This window comes from Ornithorhynchus anatinus, chromosome X1 (assembly GCF_004115215.2).
Source record: "Ornithorhynchus anatinus isolate Pmale09 chromosome X1, mOrnAna1.pri.v4, whole genome shotgun sequence".
Classification (NCBI taxonomy): Eukaryota; Metazoa; Chordata; class Mammalia; order Monotremata; family Ornithorhynchidae; genus Ornithorhynchus; species Ornithorhynchus anatinus.
In genome coordinates, this window is record NC_041749.1 from 40,486,609 (window position 1) to 40,509,782 (window position 23,174).

At 46.6% G+C, this 23,174-nt stretch overlaps 1 protein-coding gene across 1 annotated transcript in view; it reads right to left on the reverse strand.

Annotated features, from left to right (window-relative positions):
- Nucleotides 1-1,379: 1,379 nt before the first annotated feature.
- Nucleotides 1,380-23,174, reverse strand: part of RAD50 (RAD50 double strand break repair protein) — a 70,221-nt gene continuing 48,426 nt past the window's right edge. The window contains exons 23-26 of the mRNA XM_029050770.2: nt 21,194-21,279; nt 19,946-20,088; nt 6,185-6,318; nt 1,380-1,787 (exon numbers count right to left, since the gene is read on the reverse strand). Of these exons, the coding sequence (XP_028906603.1) occupies nt 1,601-1,787; nt 6,185-6,318; nt 19,946-20,088; nt 21,194-21,279 (550 nt within the window). The 3' untranslated portion in view covers nt 1,380-1,600. The remainder of the gene's footprint in view (nt 1,788-6,184; nt 6,319-19,945; nt 20,089-21,193; nt 21,280-23,174) is intronic.

Here is a 23,174-nt window from a genome sequence, read left to right on the forward strand (position 1 = left end):
GGACCACCTCCATGATTCTTGCACCTGGGCAGTGTGAGGGACGGAGGGCGGAACAGGCTCGTCACTCCGTCCCTGTGACCAGAGATGGTTCCCTCCCACCTTGAGCGCAGGGCTGGAGTGGAAAAAGCGGGAGCCACTTAGGTCAGCCATTGACCTGGCTTTCAGCAGGCCTATCCCGTCTAGGGCAGATTCGGCACCAAACACCTACATGATCAGGATTTTTGGCGCCCAGGATCCTTCCGCCTTGGGACCTCCCCCCTTCTAGACAGTGAGCCCGTTGGGGGCAGGGATTGTCTTTATTTGTTGCTGAATTGTACTTTCCAAGTCCTCAGTACAGTGCTCTGCACTAAGTGCTCAATAAAAACGACTGGATGAATGAATGAATGACCTGCGGCCGAGTTTCACGGCTCAAAGGTGGCGCCCGTGTTCACCAGGACCTAGGAGGGGGAACCCGGTGGTGCTGGGGCAAGGGTTCCCTGGGGTAGCATTCTAGATTGGGGTGAACGCAACGGATTTTCGCAGAAGAGCCCTTGACGTCACCACCTTAGCTGCAGGGGACATCGTGTCCCGATGTCTTGTATCTTCAGGTGCCATCAATGACTGCCCTAAAGCCACTCCAAGCAGGAGTTCATTCATTCAATAGTATTTATTGAGCGCTTACTATGTGCAGAGCACTGTACTAAGCGCTTGGGATGAACAAGTCGGCAACAGATAGAGACGGTCCCTGCCGTTTGACGGGCTTACAATCTAATCGGGGGAGACGGACAGACGAGAACAATGGCAATAAATAGAGTTGAGGGGAAGAACATCTCGTAAAAACAATGGCAACTACATAGAATCAAGGCGATGTACAATTCATTAACAAAATAAATAGGGTAACGAAAATATATACAGTTGAGCGGACGAGTACGGTGCTGTGGGGAGTTGGAGCTGGTTCCTCCCCAATCCTGACTTCCTCTAGACTGTAGGCTCGTTGTGGGCAGGGAATGTGTCTGCTTATTGTTATATTGTACTCTCTCAAGTGCTCAGCACAGTGCTTTGCACACAGTAAGTGTTCAATAAATATGACTGAATGAATTCACTACCTCACTCTGTCTCTACTGGAATTTTTTTTATTCTAGGGGAGGAAGGAGAGGGGGTGTACCCATATTACCACGTATCCTGAGGTGGCAGCTTCGGTCCCAGGGCCTTCCACTGCATCAGCGCTGGATTGGTTTGTTTCTACGTTAAAGCTTGTGTGCTACAATCCCGCAGATGTTTTTTCTCTCATGTTTCCTTGGTGAATTAAAAAAAAAAGCCCGAGCCTGTGAAATTCCAAGTTTCCTCAAAGACCACCTCCTGCGGGTCCAATATAACATGGGAAATAAAGACATGGGCCATCCAAATCGCAATGGAATTTATTACATAGAAAAACCTGACATTCAAAAAACTTAGCTCCAAAGCCTCGCATGACTGGGTACTCTTAATATTACCGGACTGGACTGAAAATGACGTGATGCCTGAACTCTAAATAAAGTATCGTTGGTGGTAAGGGCAGATACCAAGCAACTGTGAGGAAAAAAGGTAGTGTCTCACCAAGGGAAACTGGTTCCGGAAAATTCTAGTGGACATACGAGCCCAGGGAACTGACGCTGCATTTCACTATCTCTGAACACTGGTCGATGTTTTTTTTGATCCTATAAAATTTCTCCACATACTCAGAACGACCCAAGAGCTCCACAAAATCTTCGTCGTGGGTGATCACAAGAAGCTGAAAGTTGCGTTGCTGTGAACGGCTCTTTATTATCCTGAAAGAGATAAATCAATCCATCGATCAGTGGCATCTACTGAGTGCTTACAACGTGCAGAGCACTGTACTGAGCGCTCGGGTGAGTACAATACAACAGAATCAGCAGACACGTTCCCTGCCCGTAGCACAAATCGAGCATATCACTGGAAACGATCAGCTTTGACCCCTTCTCCAGTAGGCCTCCGTGTGAAAAAAATCTCCCCGACTTGTTGTCCCCATCTCAGAAGGTTCAAATTCAAAGCCAGGGTCCCCTCCGCGCTAGCCCCACACCCTCTATTTCCTGAGTAGAGGGGGGAAGGGACTTTCACTTTTCATCACTCTTTCTCCTGCCTGAAAGAGTCCCCCTGCCCTCCTGGGGCCCCAGGTTCAAAATGCCCTCGAAAGAAACCGAGCGATGGCAGGCAGAGATAAGCGCGGAGGCCCGGACAGATGTTTTTAAGCTGATTTGGGCCAATTTCCAGGTAGGCCTTTTCCTGGCTGATGCATAATTGCTATGACACACAAAGGCTGAGTGGGCAGGCTGGGAAAATTTGGGGTACTTATCTGCGGGGCTGAGAGAGATGTAAGCTTGAGATGGGACTTGAAGGATTTTTCTCCTCTAACCGCTGCTTTACTCAGCTCCCTGACGAGGTTCCCCACACTGCCGAGAAGCTAAAGCTTCGCCTCTGGTTTAACCACCTTGGCTCGGCTCAAGGCAGGCCTGCCCCGGGCCCGTAGCCTGCCGGGCTAACCTGCAGGTTGGGAGTTCCGTCGCCGTCCCAAACCTGCCGCCCCGCCGGGTCCTTGCCTGGACCGGGCCAAGGGGACGTGGTGGCGGTGTGTGTGGGGGGAGGTGGATGCTCACACGTAACAGGGTGCTGGTGACGAGGCGCACCCCTCCCACACATGGAAAATACCATCGCCATCAGAAGCGTATTTGATTTGTTCACAGATACATCCATACAAGCTAGGGGCTAAAATGTGAAGAATCAAGATTAGTTCTTATTGGGTGTAAAATTCTCATTCTTTCTCTCTCCTTCTTCCCCTCTTTTACTTCTCTCTCTCCCTCTCCCTCCCCATCTCTATTCATTCATTCAATAGTATTTATTGAGCGCTTACTATGTGCAGAGCACTGTACTAAGCGCTTGGGATGAACAAGTCGGCAACAGATAGAGACAGTCCCTGCCGTTTGACGGGCTTACAGTCTAATCGGGGGAGACGGACAGACAAGAACAATGGCACTAAACAGCGTCAAGGGGAAGAACATCTCGTAAAAACAATGGCAACTAAATAGAATCAAGGCGATGTACAATTCATTAACAAAATAAATAGGGTAACGAAAATATATACAGTTGAGCGGACGGGTACAGTGCTGTGGGGATGGGAAGGGAGAGGTGGAGGAGCAGAGGGAAAAGGGGAAAATGAGGCTTTAGCTGCGGAGAGGTAAAGGAGGGATGGCAGAGGGAGTAGAGGGGGAAGAGGAGCTCAGTCTGGGAAGGCCTCTTGGAGGAGGTGATTTTTAAGTAAGGTTTTGAAGAGGGAAAGAGAATCAGTTTGGCGGAGGTGAGGAGGGAGGGCGTTCCAGACCAGCGGGAGGACGTGACCCAGGGGTCGACGGCGGGATAGGCGAGACCGAGGGACGGCGAGGAGGTGGGTGGCAGAGGAGCGGAGCGTGCGGGGTGGGCGGTAGAAAGAGAGAAGGGAGGAGAGGTAGGAAGGGGCAAGGTGATGGAGAGCCTTGAAGCCTAGAGTGAGGAGTTTTTGTTTGGAGCGGAGGTCGATAGGCAACCACTGGAGTTGTTTAAGAAGGGGAGTGACATGCCCAGATCGTTTCTGCAGGAAGATGAGCCGGGCAGCGGAGTGAAGAATAGACCGGAGCGGGGCGAGAGAGGAGGAAGGGAGGTCAGAGAGAAGGCTGACACAGTAGTCTAGCCGGGATATAACGAGAGCCCGTAATAGTAAGGTAGCCGTTTGGGTGGAGAGGAAAGGGCGGATCTTGGCGATATTGTAGAGGTGAAACCGGCAGGTCTTGGTAACGGATAGGATGTGTGGGGTGAACGAGAGGGACGAGTCAAGGATGACACCGAGATTGCGGGCCTGCGGGACGGGAAGGAGGATCTCTAATATCTATCAAACTAGATTCGTATAGTCTGCTGCCCTTAGAGTTTGAGGATAACGTTCTCTGCGTCAGTCCCTTGCTCCCTGAGCCGAAGTGGAAGCTGCCATTCCGGTCTTGCCGTGGGACTTGCTCTCTGTCTTCCCTGGTGCTATTTCATTCATTCATTCATTCCATCACATTGATGGAGCGCTTACTGTGTGCCAAGCACTGTTTTAAGCACTTGGGAGAGTGCGATACAACAACAGACACATTCACTGCCCACAACGAGCTTGCGGTTCTGCCTCTCACTCTCTTTTCTTTTTTTTGGTGTTATTTATTAAACGCTTACCATGTGCAACGGACCGTGCTAAACTAGGCAGGGGGGAAGATATGAGAACTTTCCACAGACTTCTACTCGAAAGAGGCACTCTCTTCCCATCGGCCACTGTCACCTCCCTGTAAGGGTTCTTCTTACTGGATGGTCTTGGGGACTCTGGGAGACCCCAGGCCAATTATTTCCATTCCCCTTCCACCACCAGAGTTTTAGGCAGAGGCAAGGAGGGAGCTCTCTGTTGAGACACTCACACCCTCCTATCTAAAACCACATTCATTCATTCATTCAATCCTATTTATTGAGCCCTTACTGTGTGCAGAACGTTGTACTAAGCGCATGGAAAGAACAATACAGCAATAGGAGAGACAATCCCTACCCACAACAGGCTCACAGTCTATTGCTCTCCCTGTTAGATGGTAAGCTCCTCACCGCTAGGGAACCTGTCATTTCTTTATTCTGTACTTCCCAAGCACCTAGCATGGTGTACCCCATCAAGTGGATACTCAATAAATATTACTACTAAACTCAGGACTGGATAATAACGATCATAATGGTAATTGCAGCATCTGTTAAATGTTTACTCTGCCAAGCACTGTTCTTAGTGCGGGGGAAAATACAAGTTAATCGTATCGGACGTAGTCCCTGTCCCACATGGGGCTCACAGTCAAAGTAGGAGGAGAACAGGTACCGAACCCCCCCTTTTACAGAAGAGGGAATGGAAGCACAGGGAAGTCAAGTGACTTGTCCGAGGTCACACTGGAGTAGACATCTCGCTATGGCTCTTGTGTCCCTCCATGTCCCTCTTTTCCCTGTCCCGGTGAGGTACGTGGACCTTGCTCCTAGCATCCCTTCCTCTCCAGCTGACAGCCTGGCCCCCAGAGGAACCAGGGGAACACATAACAAAATTGTTCGTTTTGTACGCTATAAGGTACTTGTAAAGCTCTTACTATGTGTCAAACATTGTTCTAAACACTGGGGTAGGTGCAGACGCAGTTCCTGCCTCCATATAGGGGCTCACAGTCTTAAGTAGGAGGGAGCACAGGTATTGAACCCCCACTTTATAGTGGAGGAAGCTGAGGCACAGAGAAGTGAAAGTGACTTGCCCAAGGTCACACAGCAAGCAACTGGCAGGTCCAGGGTTAGAACCCAGGTCCTCTGACTCCTAGGCCCGTGCTCTTTCCACTAGGCCATGCTGCTTCAAGTGGTAGTGTTAACACAGTGCTCAGCAAGTCTGTTCAGTGTGCAGATTCGGTTTTCCCCCTTTCCCCTCCTTCCCTCCCTCCCTCTTATAATTCATTCAATCATTCATTCAATTGTTTAATCAATCAATTCCCATGGCAGGAGTTTCTAACCATTAGCCAACAGCCTTAGGTGCCAAAGTGCCAGGGGAAAAACCAGTGCTGACAGGAGATGCAGGGAGGAGAGACTGGGAGGACTGGCTTCCTCTTCCCTTTCCACCTCCTCCCAGTCTGGACACTCCCCTCTACCGCCGCCACCATGAAGGCACCCCTCCTCTTCCCCGCTGCCTTTCGGCAATCATCGGAGATCTTCATCAATGGTATCTGCTGAGCACCTTCTATGCGCAGAGCCCTGTACTGAGCACTAGATTAATGTCGGCCTCCCCTTCTAGACTGTAGTTCATTGTTGGCAGGGAACATCTCTACTAATTCTGTGGTACTGTGCTCTCCCAAGCATTTAGTACGGTACTCTGCACATAGTACGCGCTCAGGAAATACCACTGATTGATCGACTGGGAGAGTCCAATACAACAGAGTTAGCAGACATGTTCCCTGCCCATAGTGAGCTTCCAGTCTAGAGGGGGAACCACACAGTCCTTCTGTAAACCCTTCTGGCTTTCGTCGCCTGCCGAATGCCGGGTTCGCTCCAGCCTATTTTGGACCGGAGCTCTGGGGCCGACTCAATTTAAAAGAGGAGAAAATTCTCCCACCACCAATCTGTCCCAGGAAATTTAAAAGATACTTACTCAACCAGAGCATGTGCGAGAGACTCAATGTTTTCTCGATCCAGATTAGTCGTCGGTTCATCCAAGGCAAGAATACCACAGTTCAGACAGAATGTTTCTGCCAACGCCAGGCGAATAATGAGGGAAGCTAGCACCTAGAGGGAGGGAAAAAAAAGGAGACACGTCAGAATTAGAGATGGCTTGCCCTTTTCTACTCCAAGGTAAGTAGTTAATGAAAGGAACTAAAAAGACAGCCTTAGTTGGGGTAGGGAGGAGATATAGGGGCATTTCCAGCATTTTCTGAATTTTATAGGGTGAAAGTGGAGCTCCTGGAGCCCGTCTTGCTAGGCTTTTCTTTTCTTATAGACTCTTTGGGCACTTTTGAGCAGGTGAGGGTTGAGAGTAGACGGATTTGGGATTTTATCTGAGATCCTTGGAAATGGTCACATTATGAGTTTAGGAAAATGAGGAAAAATAATCTGTTCCAAATAAAAGAGAGTCTTTCCAAATTTAAAAGAGAAGTAACTCTTAGGGGACATGAGCAACAACCACACCCAACGCATAGCTTGGTCTTCCACTATGGTTAATCTACTTTGTGGTGAGATACAATTTTACAGCCCACGAGTTACCCCGACCCGCAACACACACACACCCCTGACATTACGCCCACAGAAGTGAGCTGAGGTTTCCTCTCCCCCAGGCTTTTTTCGACTGCTTTTTTCCCTACCTTGTCAGTCGGCTCATCGCTGAGTCCTATCGACCAATCGATCAATCAATCGTATTGATTGGGTGCTTAACTGTGTGCAGAGCACGTACTAAGTGCCTGGGAGAGTAAAACAGAAGAGATACATTCCCTGCCCACACGAGCTTAAGGTCTAGAGGGGGAAATGGACACTGATATAAATATAAGAATTACAGATATGTACATGTGGGGCCGGAAGGAAGGATGAATAAAGGGAGCAACTCAGGGTGATGCCGAAGGGAGTGGAAGCAGAGGAGGGGGATGAATAAACAGAGCAAGTGAGGATGATGGAGGTGGGAGAAGGGGAAAGGGGGGCTTAGTCAGGGAGGGCCTCTTGAAGGAGATGTGCCTTCAGTAAGGCTTGGAAGATAGGGGGAATAACGGTCTATCGGCTCCGAAGAGTGAGGTCGTTCCAGCCCAGAGGCAGGACATGGGTGAGAGATGGGCGGCGAGACGGACGAGATGGAGGTATAGTGAGTAGGTTGGCATTAGAGGAGCAAAGTGTGCGGGCTGAGTTGAAGTAGGAGGGTAGCAAGTTGAGGGAGGAGGGGGAAAGGCGATTGAGTGCTTAAAGCCGATGGTGAGGAGTTTTTGTTTGACGACGAGGTAGATAGGCAACCAACGGAGGCTCTTGAGGAGTGGGGAAACAGGGACTGAACATTTTTGTAGAAAAATGATCCAGGCAACAGAGTTAAGTAGGGACTGGAGTGGGGAGAGATAGGAGGTAGGGAGGTCAGCAAAGGGGCTGACATAGTAATCAAGGCGGGACAGGATAAGTGCTTGGATTTATGTGGTAGCAGTTTGGATGGAGAGGAAAGGACGGATTTTAACGACGTTGTGGAAGTTGAACAGACCGATTTAGTGATAGACTGAATTAAGTGGGTTGAATGAGAGAGAGAGGGGGTCAAGGATAACACCACGGTTACGGACTTGCAAAACAGGTAGAATGGTGGTACTGTTTAGAGTTATAGGAAAGTCAGAGGAAAGACAGGGCTTGGGTAGGAAGATAATGAGTTCAGTTTTAGACATGTCCAGTTGGATGTGATGGAGGGACATCCAAGTAGAGATGTCTTGAAGTCAGGAGGAAATGTGAGACTGCAGAGAGGGAGAGAGATCAGGCTAGAGATGTAGAATTGGGAATCATCCCACAGATGGGTAATTGTCCAGCCGCTTCCTGAAGGACAATTTTCCTTTGGAAGACTGGGCTCCTCGTCAGTGGATTTGACAGGCACCAAATATGCCTATGGGCATACTGGCCCCAGGAAATGGCTAATCTGGGACAACGGCTCTTGGATGAGCTCGCCTCAGCCCTGGGCCACCTCAGGGACAGAGACCGAAGCCACCATTACCGCTCCTCTGCGAGTCATATACCGATCCTAGGGATTCCAAAGCCCCAACCGCTCATATGGACAAAACCCAGAACAGTGTGGCTGACCCCACCTGTGGGTTTCACTTAATTCACCTAATATTTCACCTCCTTGACCCGATGCTGGGCCAGCCCTAAAACAACATTTTTTTGAATATTAACTGTATTCCATTCATTAAGTGCTCACTATGTACCAAGCACTGAACTAAGCGCCGGGGGGGAATGCAAGATCACCAAGTTGGAGACTGTCTCTGTCCCACACGGAGCTCGCAGTCTAAGTAGGGGGGAGTGTAGGATTTAATCCCCGTTTCACCCAGGGTCCCAGAGAAGTGAAGTGACTTGCCCAAGGTCACTTAGCAGGCAAGGGGCAGAGTCAGGATTAGAACCCAGGTCCTCTGACTCCCAGGCCTGAGCTCTTTCCACTGGGCCACCCTGCTTCCTAACGTGAAAGATTGAAGGCGCTACTCTTCCAGCCCGGGAGATGATCAGGATCCCGACAAGGCTCTCCTGCGGGTGTGACGACATTAATTCGGTACTGAGAGTTGGTGAACCTCACTTTGCTTAACGGTTGACAGATTCTTCCTCAGCCCACCAAAATCTCTCCTTACTGGTTCGATGATACTGTTAAGTGCTTATTATGTGTCCTACACTGTTCTAAGTGCTGGGGTAGGTGACAAATTAATTAGATCTCCTGCTCGAGTTGAAGCATGGCCCTCTGGTTGGGGGCTCAGCGACCCTGAAGCACCCTTCCCAAACAGATTCACAAACATGTCTACCAACCCCATTATAACTGTACTCTCCCAAGCGCTTAGTACAGTGTCCCGCACACGGCACACGCCCAATAAATACGACGGAAGGGGGTCCACTACGTCCTCCCACTGTCCCCACTGTGTGGCCCTGCTTTGGGAACCTGCCCCATTCTCCCAAACTCCTCTAAGTTCAGTGACCACATCTGGACCCAATTTGGTTTTCAATTTGGTGCTCTCAGTTTAGAGAAGCAGCGTGGCCTAGTGGATAGAGGATGGGCCTGGGCGTCAGAAAGACCTGGGTTCTAATCCTGGCTCTGCCACGTCTGCTGTGTGATTTTGGGCAAGTCACTTTCCTTCTCACAGCCTCAGTTTCCTCATCTGTAAAATGGGGATTAAGACTGTGAGCCCCTTGCGGGACAGGGACTGAGCCCAACCTGATTTGCTTGTCTTCACCCTGGTGCTTAGTAAAGTGCCTAGGACATAGTAAGCGCTTAACTAATATAATTATTCTTATTATCCTTTCCTGCAGTCCCTTGTGCCCTTTAGGCACCTCTCGCTCTGCAGCACCCATTTCCCAATCTGAAGGAGTCGCAGATTCCTACTGTTAAAAATTGCTAGTGACTCTGAATTCACATCTAATAACACACTACCCACCATTACACCCTGCAGATTAAAAACCTTCAGTTTTGTAATCTGTCCTCTCGCTGCTTTCCTCTATTCTATTTCCTCTTCATCCCTGCCCAATGAGTGCCAGTGACAAATCTGCTGAGCTTGTTTTCAACTCCTTCGTCCAAGTCACCAATGAAGACGCAGGACGACACTGCGCTTGTCCTTGCCCCGGGACCAATCCGTCCTCAGGGCCCTACACGGGCCGTCCTCCCTCGGCCCCGTGAGCCACCACTGTTTCAACTGGGTTTTGACACTCTAGCCTAAATGGGATTGGCCCTGGACAGCTACTCTCTTCTGGTAATAACAACAACAATCATAATAATAGTGGTATTTGTTAAGTCCCTTCTATGTGTCAAGCACTGTACTGAGCGTTGGGATGGATACGGTGCAAGCAGAAGACACACAAAACTGACTCTCACAGATATTATAATAATAATAATAATGTTGGTACTTGTTAAGCGCTTATTATGTGCAGAGCACTGTTCTAAGTGCTGGGGTAGATACAGAGTCATCAGGTTGTCCCACGTGAAGCTCACAGTCTTCATCCCCATTTTCCAGATGAGGTCACTGAGGCACAGAGAAGTGAAGTGACTTGCTCACAGTCACACAGCTGACAAGTGGCAGAGTCGGGATTCAAACCCATGACCTCTGACTCCCCAGCCCGTGCTCTGTCTACCGAGCCATGCTGCTTCGCCACTTAGACTGCTCGGGAGGGGTTGACTGAAAGCCTCATCTACATTTTCCTCCTTATTTGGAGGTCTTTAATAGAAACCTGCCAGAATTTTGCCCTCTCTTCCCCACTCTTATCTCAACCTAAGTATTCTGCCAGCGGGCCTCTTGTTTCCTTGGCCTCCTGTGCGGTCTCTCCTCAGTGGGCAAGGCAACTCTAACTTGCTCTTTTCTCCCACGGTCTTTCCGGGCCTGAATTTTAGCCTTTCAGTCCAGCACTCTGGCTGGGTGCCCTGCTCTGCCATCTCTCAGCTACATCTTCCCTGTGGTCCCGAGTTAAGATCTTGAGGTCTTCTTTTTTTATGGTATTTCTTAAGTGCTTACTATGTGCCAGGCACTGTATTAAATGCTGGGGTAGATACAAACAAGCTAACCAGGTTGGACACAGTCCCTGTCTTACATGGGGCTTCCGGTCTTAGGGGGAGGGAGAACTGGTAGCTCACCTCCATTTTTCCAGCTGAGGAAACTGACGCCCAGAGGCTCCTAGGAATTGGCTGTGTACCTGTCTGACAGCAGTACGGCCAAGGCTGCTCTCTCAGCTGTCCAAAAAGGAAGACCGCGGGGTGGGATCACCGATCTTAACCGACCCAATCAGATTCCATCTGTGCCGCTTCTTGCTGTGGGCTGTCATGAACTCTGGAGATTAAATTCATCTGGCACGATTTCCTTTTAACAGCGTTCTGTAAGTTGCTTCTCAGTATCTCTACGGACTTCTAGGTGGTTGCAAATTGACTGTTTGATAAATTATTGTAATATCATCCCAGGGATCAATCTTAAACCAACCGGCCTGAAATTACTTAGCTCTTCCTCCCATTTAAACCCTGGCTCCGTTGGCCATTTTCCAACTTTCCCCCGCATTTCCCAAGCTGTTAAAAATTGCTAGTGACTCTGAAATCATATCTGCTAATACACCACCCACCATTATACCCTGAAGATTAAAACCCTTCAGTTTTATAATCTGTCCTCTCGCTGCTTTCCTCTATCCTGATTTGGCTTTCGACACTCCAACTTAAATGGGACTGACCCTCAACAGCTACTCACATTTGATGATAACACCACCAGTAATAACAATGGTACCTGTTAAGCCCCTTCGATGTGTTAAGCACTGTACTAAGTGCTGCGATGGATACGATGAAAGAGATGGGACACAATCCTTGTCCCACGTGGGACTTTCGGTCTAAGGGGGTGGGAGAACAGGTATTTTATCCCCATTTTTCCAGCTGGGGAAACTGAAGCTCAATGACTTTTAAGTGACTTGCTCCAGGTCAGACAGCAGACAAGGGTGGAGCCAGTATCAGAATCCAATTTCCTGACTCCCAACCCTGTCTCTTTCTGCTAGGCTGCTGTTTGGATTGTGTGGACCAAACTGGGATATAAAGTGAAACCCTCTGTGTCCTGCCTCTGGCCCGGAACACCCTCCCTTTTCATATCCAACAGAGAGTTACTCTCCCTACCATCAGAGCCTTACAGAAGACACATCTCCTTCGAGAGGCCTTCCCTGACAAAACCTTCCATTCCTCTTTTCCCGCTCCCTTCTGTATCCCCCTGACTTGCTCCCTTTATTCACCATCTACCTCCACCCAGCACTTGTGTATATATCCATAACTCAATTTAATATAAATTAATGTCTGTCTCCCCCTGAAGACTGTAAGCTTACTGTGGGCAGGGAATGTGTCTGTTATATTGTTGTCTTGTACTCCCAAGTGCTTAGTATGGTGCCCCACAAACAGTAAGCGCTCAATAAATATGACTGATCGACTTGTTTTCTTTTTCTAGTTACTGAGGAGGTGGGGGGAGTGAACTTTTTGCAGTTCTTCTCTTTGGTCTAAATATAATAGAATTAGGAATGAGGTCGGCATGTGATCGTTAGAACCTAAATAACGACCTTACTTAATTCTTTCCTGAACAACTACCTAGTTGATTCTCCTTCTTGCCAGGGCAGAAAACTGTCTCCAGAGCAATCTAAAAATCCGAGTGGTCATCTGTGGCCCACAGATCTGACTCTCTCACAGATATTATCCATTTAGACTGCTTGGGAGGAGATGACTGAAGGTCTCATCCACCTTTTCTTGCTGATTTGGAGGCCTCTAAGGGAAACCTGCCAGGATTTTGCCCTTTCTTTCCCACTTCTGTCTCAATCTAAGTATTCTACAATCACTAAATTCCTCTTTTCTCCCACTGTCTTTCTGGGCCAGAGTTTTAACCTTCCAGTCCAGCACTCTGGCTGGCAACCCTGCTCTACCATCTCTCAGCTGATCGAATTACATCATCCCTGTGGTCCTGAGCTAAGACTCTTGAGGTCTTTTTTTTAAATGGTATTTGTTAAGCACTTACTATGTGCCAGGCATTATACTGAGCACTGGGGTAGATACAAGCTAATCAGGTTGGACACAGTCCCTGTCCCACATGGGGCTCACAGTCTTCATTCCCGTCTTACAGATGAGGAGGCACCTAGAAGTGAGTGACTTGCCCAAGGTCTCACACCAGACAAGTGGCAGAGGTGGGATTAGAACCCAGGTCTTCCTTCTCACTTTCAGGCCTGTGTTCTAACCACAAGGCTTCCTTTCCTCTGTCCCTCACCTTTAGGAACAGCACTCCAAAAAGTCACAGGTTTGTTCTTTCTGAATCTTGCCTTCGTAACTCACAACTCGTCCTAGAATTTCCCAAGTCTGCTCTAGAATTTAGACATCCCAGCAGAACAGTGGAAATCGCAGGCCTTTATAAAAGAGAACGGATATTTCAAATAATGTACCACTTCCAAAACAATTATGAAAAATCAGAAGAATATCAGCATTAGAATATTGGAAATTGCTGCTTTCTTTTGAAAACGATCCTTTATCAGTCACATGCAACATTAATGTAGGAGGAAGTTTATCATCTTTTCAAAGTGGTGAACTTGCTTTTTATTCTCCTACTCCTCTGAGATAAGCTTATCTTTTAGTTTAATTATCAGGAATGATATTGTTTAGTCCACTTCACTGCCTCTCCCCTTCCCTCCTTCCTGGAAATGGCATTCCCCTTCACAACCAGTAGACCCAGCTCTCCCCATCCTCAGAGCCCTTCAAAAATCATATCTCCTCCAGTAGTGCTTTCCTGATTAATCTTTCATCTCCTCACCTTATTTCTCCCCTCAGTACCACTTCAGCACTTCCACGTCACTGAAATATTTTCATATTCTCGCCTCCTTCCCAACAGCACTTATATATAACAATCAATCAGCTGTATTTACTGATGCCTACTGAGTGCAGACAACAGTACTAAGTGCTTGAGAGAGGAAAATACAACAGAGTTGGTAGATACGGTCCGTCAGCCATGTTTTTACACTCTACTGCGTCCTCTTATCTGTAAGCCATTTTAGTGCTTGTTACCTCTGCTAAACTGCAGCCTCCTTTGGGGCAAGAGTTTTGGCTACTGACTCTATTGTCCTCTCCCAAGTGTTTAGCATAGTGCTCAGCACTGTGTAAGCACTCAATTAAGTACAACTGATTGAATCACTGAATGGACCCTTCTTTCCTCAATCAGTATACTGAATCAACATGGGTTTTGTGTTACAGAACATGTCACTACGGGACTTACTTAGAGTTTAAGCATATACTTCAAAAAACAAAATCTGGCACAGAGGCTCTACTCAGCCAGAAACCACCCACCAATCATTATATTTCCTTGCACAAGTTCTGAAGCACTAAAACGGGTGGGGCTATTATGCGGGTCATAGTAACATTAAGTCTAGCAATAAGGAGGGGGGGAAGAGGAAAGAAAGGTAGTAGGGGACACTTGAGATGCTATCTATGACTTCTATTGCTCTCTCCCAAGGGCGGTACACAACACTGTCCAGTTCCGCTCCTCCTTCCCTGGTCTGTGGCAATCTTGATGAATTAACTACCCCAACTGATTTGTTCTGTGCACACTCACTCGGTGAAAGCTCTCAAGGGACTAACGCTGTTACCATTTTACAGTACCGAATCTCTGATTCCCTCCTCAAATATCAGGGTGGGAATAAATATGCAAGCAAATACACTCTTTATAAATTCCCGCTTATAGTATTTTTCTACTAAAAATGACCATGAATTGACTCCCACTACACCTCATCTCCAGGCCTCCACACCTCAACGTTGCCTAAATGAAGCCCGTGGAACTCCTGTTCCATCATGGACCAAATTCCCTTACAACCATGAACCTGCTCGTCTTCCAGTTTCTCCTCCACAGTGACCTGGCTCTCGCCTGTAAGCGCTTAGTACAGCGCTTTCCATTCCCATTCTCAGCTCTGGATCGCTTCCCCAAGACACTTCTTCCTCTCCTATGCTGCAGAGTGCTATTGCTGAAAATCTGGGCACTAGGCAGCTGGCTACTTCAAGTTCTTTCTTGCGTTCTACAATTCTCTGCTCATCTACTCAGCAACAGTAACTTCTTTCTAATGGACTCCCATGTCCATTGCTTCTAACAATTATGATAGACCTTTAATTCCCCCTTGAAGCTCCCATTTCCCCCACTTCCCTTTTTCTCACCCACATCAACTAATCATTTGTCAATCTTATTTACGGAGTGCTTGGGAGAGTACAATGGAACAGAATTAGCGGACATGTTCCCTGCCCCAAATCAGCTTGTGATCTAGAGGGGGAGACAGACAATAATATAAATCCAGGATTTATAATGTCTAATTTAAAGACAGGTACGTAAATTCTGTGGGGTTGGGGGTGGGTCCAAAGGTCACAGATCCAAGTGCATAGACTATGCAGAAGGTAGAGTGAGCCAGGGAGAAGAGGACTTAATCGGGGAAGGCCTCTTGGAGAAGATTCATTTTCATATTTCATATTCATATTCATTTCCGAATAATGTTCCGAAGGTGGAAAGAGTGGTGGGATTACTCTGAAGAAAAAATTAAAACCATTAGAGATGAGGCCCTCAAAGTCTATTTTTTAAAAATAGCATTTCTTAAGCACTCGCTATGTGCTATGCCCTGTACTAGGCACTGGGGTAGATACAAGCTAATCAGGTTGGACGCAGTCCATGTCCCGCAGGGGGAATCACTGTCTTAATCCCTATTTTATAGAGAGGGAACCGAGGCACAGAGAAGTGAAGCGACATCTCACTTCTCTATGAGAAGCAGCATGGCTTAGTGGAAAGAACACGAGCTTGGGAGTCAGAGGTCGTGGGTTCTAATCCCACTCCGCCACTTATCAGCTGTGTGACTCTGGGCAAGTCACTTAACTTCTCTGTGCCTCAGTTACCTCATCTGTAAACTGGGGATTAAGACTGTGAGTCCCACGGGACAACCTGATTACCTTGTATCTACCCCGGCACTTAGAACAGTACTTGGCACAGAGTAAGCACTTAACAAATACCATCACTCTTATTATTATTGCTTGCCCAGGTCACACGGCGGACAAATGGCAGAGGCGGGTTTAGAACCCCGACTCCCAGGCCCTGGGCTCTTTCCACTAGGCTATCCATCCTTTGCTAGGTCACATCTCACCTTCATCTTTCTCTGGCTAGACAGAGTTGGTGACAGTCTGGTATTACGATCCAGACCAAAGAAAATGTCTCCAGAGCCACAGTGTTGTTTGACCTTCTCTAAGGCTGTCAGATTGGACCTCAGGTGTCAACCCCGGCTCCCTGAACAGTTCCACCAGCATCGCTCAGGGGCTATCCTCAATATCAGATGGCAAGACAAGACTGCGAACAATGAAGTGCTGGAATGTAGTCAGCCTTCTAGCATCAGAGCTAAGCAGCGGGTAGGACATGTGAGGAGAATGAGCCTCGGCAGGACACCCAAACAGCTGCTGAACGGGGAGCTGAAAGTGGGAAACCAAAGCCAGGAGGGCAGAGGAAACGTTTTCAGCTGCACTCAGCTGAAAATTGAGAGTCAACTGTTGAGGACAGACCAGCATGGAACAAGGCCATTGAGAAGGGAGTGGGTCTCCATTGAGAAGGGAGTGGGTCTCTTTGAGCAAAAGCTTGCTGTGGAAGCAGAGTCAAGGAGGCAAAAGAGAAAACAGAGCCAGGTCTTGCAAACATCAAGCACGACAACTCTACTTTTTCGGTGCACAACGTGGCCAGGACTGTGGATACCGCACCTTGCAAACACACACACTCTTTTAGGTGAACCGCATCAGTGGTGTCTTCCTCAAATATGAAGGGAAACTACACACACACACACAAACACAGTCTAGAGAGAGTTGTAAGGTTGTTATGGTCAGGGAATGTGTCTGTTATATTGCTATATTGTACTCTCTCAAGGGCTTAGTACAGTGCTCTGCACACAGTAAGTGCTCAATAAATACGATTGACCGGCTCACACTCATTTATGTACCCATTTTTCTTTTCTCATCTTCAATCTGTAAATTATTTTGTGCCTGCCTCTCCCAGAAGACTGTAAGTTCCTTGAGGGCAGGGATCATGCCTTCTAATTTTATTGTACCCTTTCAAGTGCTTAGTTCAGTGGTCCTCAATAAACACAACTGATTGATTCCCATTTCAGACTCAGCTTTTCCTCTGAGTTACCCTGAAAGACCACCATCACATGTCTAAATGGCCTGCTCTGCTGCAAAAATGGTTTTAAAAATGACAGATGGGAAATTTTAAAGATTAGAAAAAAAAAGCTTATAATTCTTTCCCACCCTAAAATCAATGGATGGCATTTATTGGGCATTTACTGGGTGCACAGCACTGTACTATGCAGTTGAGAGAATACAATATAACTGAGTCATTCCCTGTCCACAAGGAGTTTACAGTCTAGAAGGGAAGACACACATTAATATAAATAAATGAATAATTACCCATTCTGTAGTTTATCACACAGGTTTACGTTTAAGACTGTGTTTGGAAGGAAAACATTGAAAAGATGGCTCCTGAAGAGCATATCTATGGAAATGTTACAGTTTAGCACAGAATGACCCAAATATAGGATTGGAAAGGATTTAAGAGGCGAGAGCTCCTCGCCTTAAAATAGTGCCGCTCACCAGCAATCTTGGACAGACAAGCAGTTCGTATTTTTTCTTTAAAAAAAAAAAATCAACAAGGGGATTCCTCAGCCTACTGAAGGAACCCATTTCACTGACTCACCATTAAAGCAATGAGCTCTCACTTGTGGTTAACCTAAATCCCTGCAATTTGACCTGATCTTTTCTATTCTGTCCTAACAAACTGAGGAGAATCAGTGCCTCCATGACCAGTGAAACTATCTTAATATAGTCTAATAGCAAAGGTATTTCTGAAGTTTCCTCCTAAGTAGTTTCAATTCCTCTAGATCCTGTGCTAAGATCTTCACCAGAGACACGGAGCCAAAAGTGGGAAAATCAGACATTATGATGGTGAGGGCTTTTATAAGGCTGCAGCAGGTTTAAATTTTTGTGGTGAGAAATGGTGAATGCTGCCTTATTTTAAATAATAACAATACTTGTGGAATGTGCTAAGCATTGCACCAAGCAGTGAGGTAGATACAAGATAATTTATATTATAAATGACCTATTTATTCATATTAATGTCTATCTCCCCCTCTAGACTGTAAGCTTGTTATGGGCAGGGAACGTGTCTGCCAATTCTTTTGCATTGTGTTCTCCCAAGGGTTTACTATGGTGCTCTGTACTTAGTAAGGGCTCAATAAATATGACCGATTGACTGATAATCAGATTGGACACCATGTGGGAGCCATGAGCCTCACAATCTAAATAAGAGGGAGAATGGGTATTCCGCCCCCATTTTACAGATGAGAAAACTGAAGCAAAGAGAAGTTCATCAAGTTGCTCGGGGTCACACAGCAGGCAACTGGCAGAACTGGGATTTAGAAGTCCGATCCTCCGACTCCCAGGCCCGTGCTTTTTCCATTAGGCCTTGCTCCTGTTCACTTTTGATGGTATGTGGCAGGAATTGTGTACCGAGGAGTCCCTCAATAACTGTGGGGGATTGGCTGGTGAAACCCCGGTGACTGAGGTGAAACCGCGAATATCATCTGCTCCCGACGGTGGTTGCACATGACCTCAATCTTCTCTATCTCGCCGCTGACCTCTAGCCCGTGTCCTGCCTCTGGCCTGGACTGCCCCCCATCCCCATCTATGACAGACAATTACTCTTCCTTTCTTCAAAGTCTTATTGAAGGCACACCTCCTTCAAGAAGCCCTCATTTCCTCTTCTCCCTCTCCCTCCTGTGTTGCCCGTGCATTTGAATTTGCACCCCTTACTTAGTCCCCATCCCGGCCCCACAGCACTTACGTACATATCCGCAATTTATTTATTTATATTACTGTCTGTCTCCCCCTTTAAAATGAAAGTTGGTTGTGGTCAGGGAACGAGTCTACCAAATCTGTTACAGTGTACTCTCCCAAGTATTTGCACAGTGTTCTGCACACACTAAGTACTCAATAAATACAACTCTGACTCAGTCGATCACAAGCTTACTGTCAATCAACAATTTCGGTCCATTACTAAAAAAAAGCCAAAATAGCACTGGTGTGCCATTTTAGAAATACAAAAATCAAGAGCTGGAAAGTAATCTTTTGACTGTTCCTTTCTCCAGTCGGCCCCTTATGACAGAGGGGTGACCAGTTTGTGTCATGACTACACACTGATAAAAGATGAGGAGAAAGTGGAGAGAAAAGTAACAAAAATTATTTAATGGGAAGGACAATGGGTAAGAATAGAAACAGTCTAGCCTAACTGACAGAGCACGAGCCCGGCAGTCTGAAGGATGTGGGTTCTAATCTCCGCTCCGCCAGGTGTCTGCCGTGAGACCTTGGGCAAGTTGCTTAACTTCTCTGTGCCTCACTTACCTCATTTGTAAAATGGGGATTAAGACTGTAAACCTCATGTGGGAAATGGACTGTGTCCAACCAGATTAGCTTGTATCTACCTCAGTGTTTAATGCAGTGCCAGGCACATAGTAAGCACGTAACGGAAAACATTTTAAAAAAAAGTTTAAAAGGACTACAGAACCGATTACATTCTCTATTGAACTGTACTCTTGTAAATGCTTACTGCAGCGCCCTGCACAGAGTACAAGCTCACTGACTGATTATCGGGTGATGCAATATCTGTCTTCAGATACACGAGTTCTTATGAGGATGCTGTCCAGTTGTTCTCCATGACAATAGATGTGTGCAAAAGAGGAAGGAGATTTAGTATGACCTAGAAGAGAGGCTGGAACAGAAGACCTGAGGAAGTCCCTTCCATTTTTCTATTCTCTTATGACCACTTCCTGAGAGCGTCCGAAGACCGAAGAAACAATCCCTTTACTTGAAATTAAGCATTTTCTAGATAATCCTGCTCTGTAATTAGCAGATTTCCACAGACAGCCACAAACTGTCCTAGTATGTATGATTCTAATGATTTAAGTTAAGATGCTTACACATTCGATAGGGTAACAACACATATCTTGTAGTATGCCTCCAAATTTCAGAACTTCTCCTGACAGGAGCTACTCTTCCATTTTCTGACTCCTAGACCTGTAAACAACTACCACATTTTGCTCCCTCTTGCCGAAAAAAAAAATCATTTTCTCAGTGTGGTTTAATAATTCACTCTCAGTCACATACCTTTTGCCCAGCACTGCACCTTCCTCGCATATCCAAGGCAGTATCTCCTTTTATCATTACTACTCGATAGTTATAACTTCGCCTTTTGTCAGAAGCTGATACGTTCTCATCTGCGTCCGACCGAATTTCAATATATTCAATATCTGCCAGGGGAAGAGAATGCAGCTTCAGAAAGTGGAAAAAAACAGTTCCTCTAGGATAAGACACTGAAAATGAAAGTTCAGACGATGTTCCTCACAGTTTAAATTCGCTGATGAAACTACCAGAAAGAAAGTTTATATTCATTCAAGACTGGACTGTATATATATATATATAAAAAACACGCTTTTTTTTAATGGCACTTAAGCACTTATTATGTGCCAGACACTGTAAAAAGCAAGATATTCACGTTGGACATAGTTCCTGTCCCCCATAGCTCTCACAGTCTTAATCTCCATTTTAAAGACGAGGTCACTGAGGCCCAGAGAAGTGAAGTGACTTGCCCAAGGTCACTCAGCAAAGTGGCGGAGCCGGGGTTAGAACCCAGATCCTTCTGAGTCTCAGGCCCTTGCTCAATCCACTAGACCACGCTGTCTCTCTTTAGATAGGAGACTTTCTCATATTTGAACTTTTCCAACAGAATCAAATCCCAAGTCATTCATGTTTTCTGCTACATCTCAGGTTCACTATCATTTGGCTGGAGAATGAACTTGTAAATGCTGGTCTGCTTGAAGATCAAGACAGTCACAATAACCTTCTTGGTAATGGATCCTGCCAAGATACTATCTTGTTGAAATTCTCAGAAAGATACTTAATGGGAGGTAATAAAGGGAGGGGCTACGGGTGAGGATTGGGGGGTGATGGAGGAGAAGCAGTGTGGTTTAGTGGAAAGAGCACGGGCTTGGGAGTCAGAGGATGTGGATTCTAATTCTTGTCTATGCCACTTGTCAGCTGGGTGACCTTGGGCAAGTCACTTAACTTCTCTGTGCCTCAGTTATCTCATCTGTATAATGGGGATTATGACTCTGAGCCCCACGTGGGACAATCTGATTACCCTGTATCTACCCCAGGGCTTAGAACAGTGCTTGGCACATAGTAAGCACTTAGCAAATACCATTATTATTATTAAGGGATAACAGAGATGGGGAGATCGGAGGGGGCAGGGAGATGGTTCACAGGGAGGGTCAGGGACTTATTAATATGCTGTAGTCGTGGTACAGTACTGAGGTTTGGGTAAGAGAGGATTATGGAAAAAACACTATTAATTACCTTGACCTCGATAAGTAGTTCGCCAGAGATCACGAATGATTTTGTTGATTTCCTCCATTTTCATGCTGTGGAATTTCATTATTGCTCTACGGAAATATAATTAAAAATGATTTAAAAGGTGCAATGATAAATCCAACCTGACCAATTTCAATCTAAATAAAAAAATGCTCTTCTAAGTAAATATACTATACAATTAGCCTATGCACAGTAATATACAATACAAACATACTGCAAGTATATGCAAAATGTACTTGGTCAAGTTGAACCAAGGAGAAAAAAGTAGGGAAATCTTAATCAGTTGTGTTTATTGAGCGTTTACTGTGTGCAGAGCACTATACTAAGCACTTTGGAGAGTACGATATAACGGACACATTCCCTGTAGACGATGAGCCTACAGTCTAGAGGGGGAGACATTGATATAAATAAATAAATGACTGATATGCACGTAAGTGCTGTGGGGCTGGGAGGGGGGAATGAATAAAGGGAGCAAGTTAGGGAGATGCAGAAGGGAGATGAAGAGAAGGAAAAGAGGGCTTAGCCAGGGAAGGCCTCTTGGAAGAGATGTGCCTTCAGTAAGGCTTTAAAGCTGGGGAGCGTAACTGTCTGTCGGATATGAGGAGGGAGGGCGTTCCAGGTCAGAGGCAGGGCCAGCAGCGAGAAATATGAGATCGAGTACAGTGAGCTTAGCATTAAAGAAGTAAAGTGTATGGGCTGAGTTGTAGTAGGAGAAATGTGAGGTGTGGTAGGAGGCAAGGTGATTGTGTGCTTTAAAGTTGATGGTAAGGAGTTTCTATGTGAGGCAAAGGGGGTTGGGTAACCACTGGAGGTTCTTGCAGAACAGGGAAACATGGCCTGAAAGATTCTGTAGAAAAATGATCCAAGCAGCAGAATGAAGTATGGACTGGAGTGGGAAGGGACAGGAGGCAGGGTGGTCAGCAAAAGAGGCTGATACAGTAATCAACGTGGGATAGGATAAGTGCTTAGATTTATGTGGTAGCACTTTGGATGGAAAGGAAAGGAAGGAGTTCAGCAATACTGTGGAAGTTGAACCAACAGGATTTAGTGAGAAATTGAATAAGTGGGTTGAATGAGAGGAGTGAAGGATAACACCATGTTAATGGGCCTGCGAGACAGGAAGGATGGTGGTGCCATAGACAGTGATGGGAAAGTCAGGGAGGGGACAGGGTTTGGGGGGGAAGATTAAGAGTTCTGTTTTAGACATGTTAAGTTTGAGGTGATGGAAGGACATCCAACTAGAGAGGTCTTGAAGGCAGGAGGAAATGTGAGACTGAAGAGAAGGAGAGAGATCAGGGCTGCAGATGCAGATTTGGGTGTCATTCACAAAGGCAGTAGTTGAAGGCATGTGAGTGAATGAGTTCTCCAAGGGAGTGGGTGTAGACGGACAACAGAAGGGGACACAGAATTGAACCTTCAGGGACACCCACAGTTTGGGGGTGGGAGGCAGAGGAGGAGCCCACGAAAGAGACTGAGACGGTGTCAGCCAAGCTGAGGTTGGATAACGTTTCCAGGGGAATGGGGTGGTCAACAGTGTTGGAGACCGCTCAGAGGTCGAAGAGGATCAGGATGGAGTAGGGGTTGCTGGATTTGGCAAGAAGGAGATTTACAGGGCAATTTATAATACTATTATGCTCTTGATATGATACAATTTACCCAGCTACTTCAAAGTATATAATAATATTTGGTAAATAATAAGTGCTTATTGTGTGCCCAGAGTTGGGATTATCAATTGAGACAGTCAATCAAGATAATTCAGACACATTGCTGCCCACTCGGGGCTTACAGTTTGAGAGGCAGGGACAAGCGGATATCTTATTCCCATTTTACAGAGAAGGAAACTGAGACCGAGAGGTGAAATGATTCGACTAAGGTCTCACGGCAGGCCAACGGAAGAGCCAGGCCTAGAACCTGGGTTTCCGAACTCTTTCCACTAAATCACTCTGAAGAAGAGCTATCAAGCAGT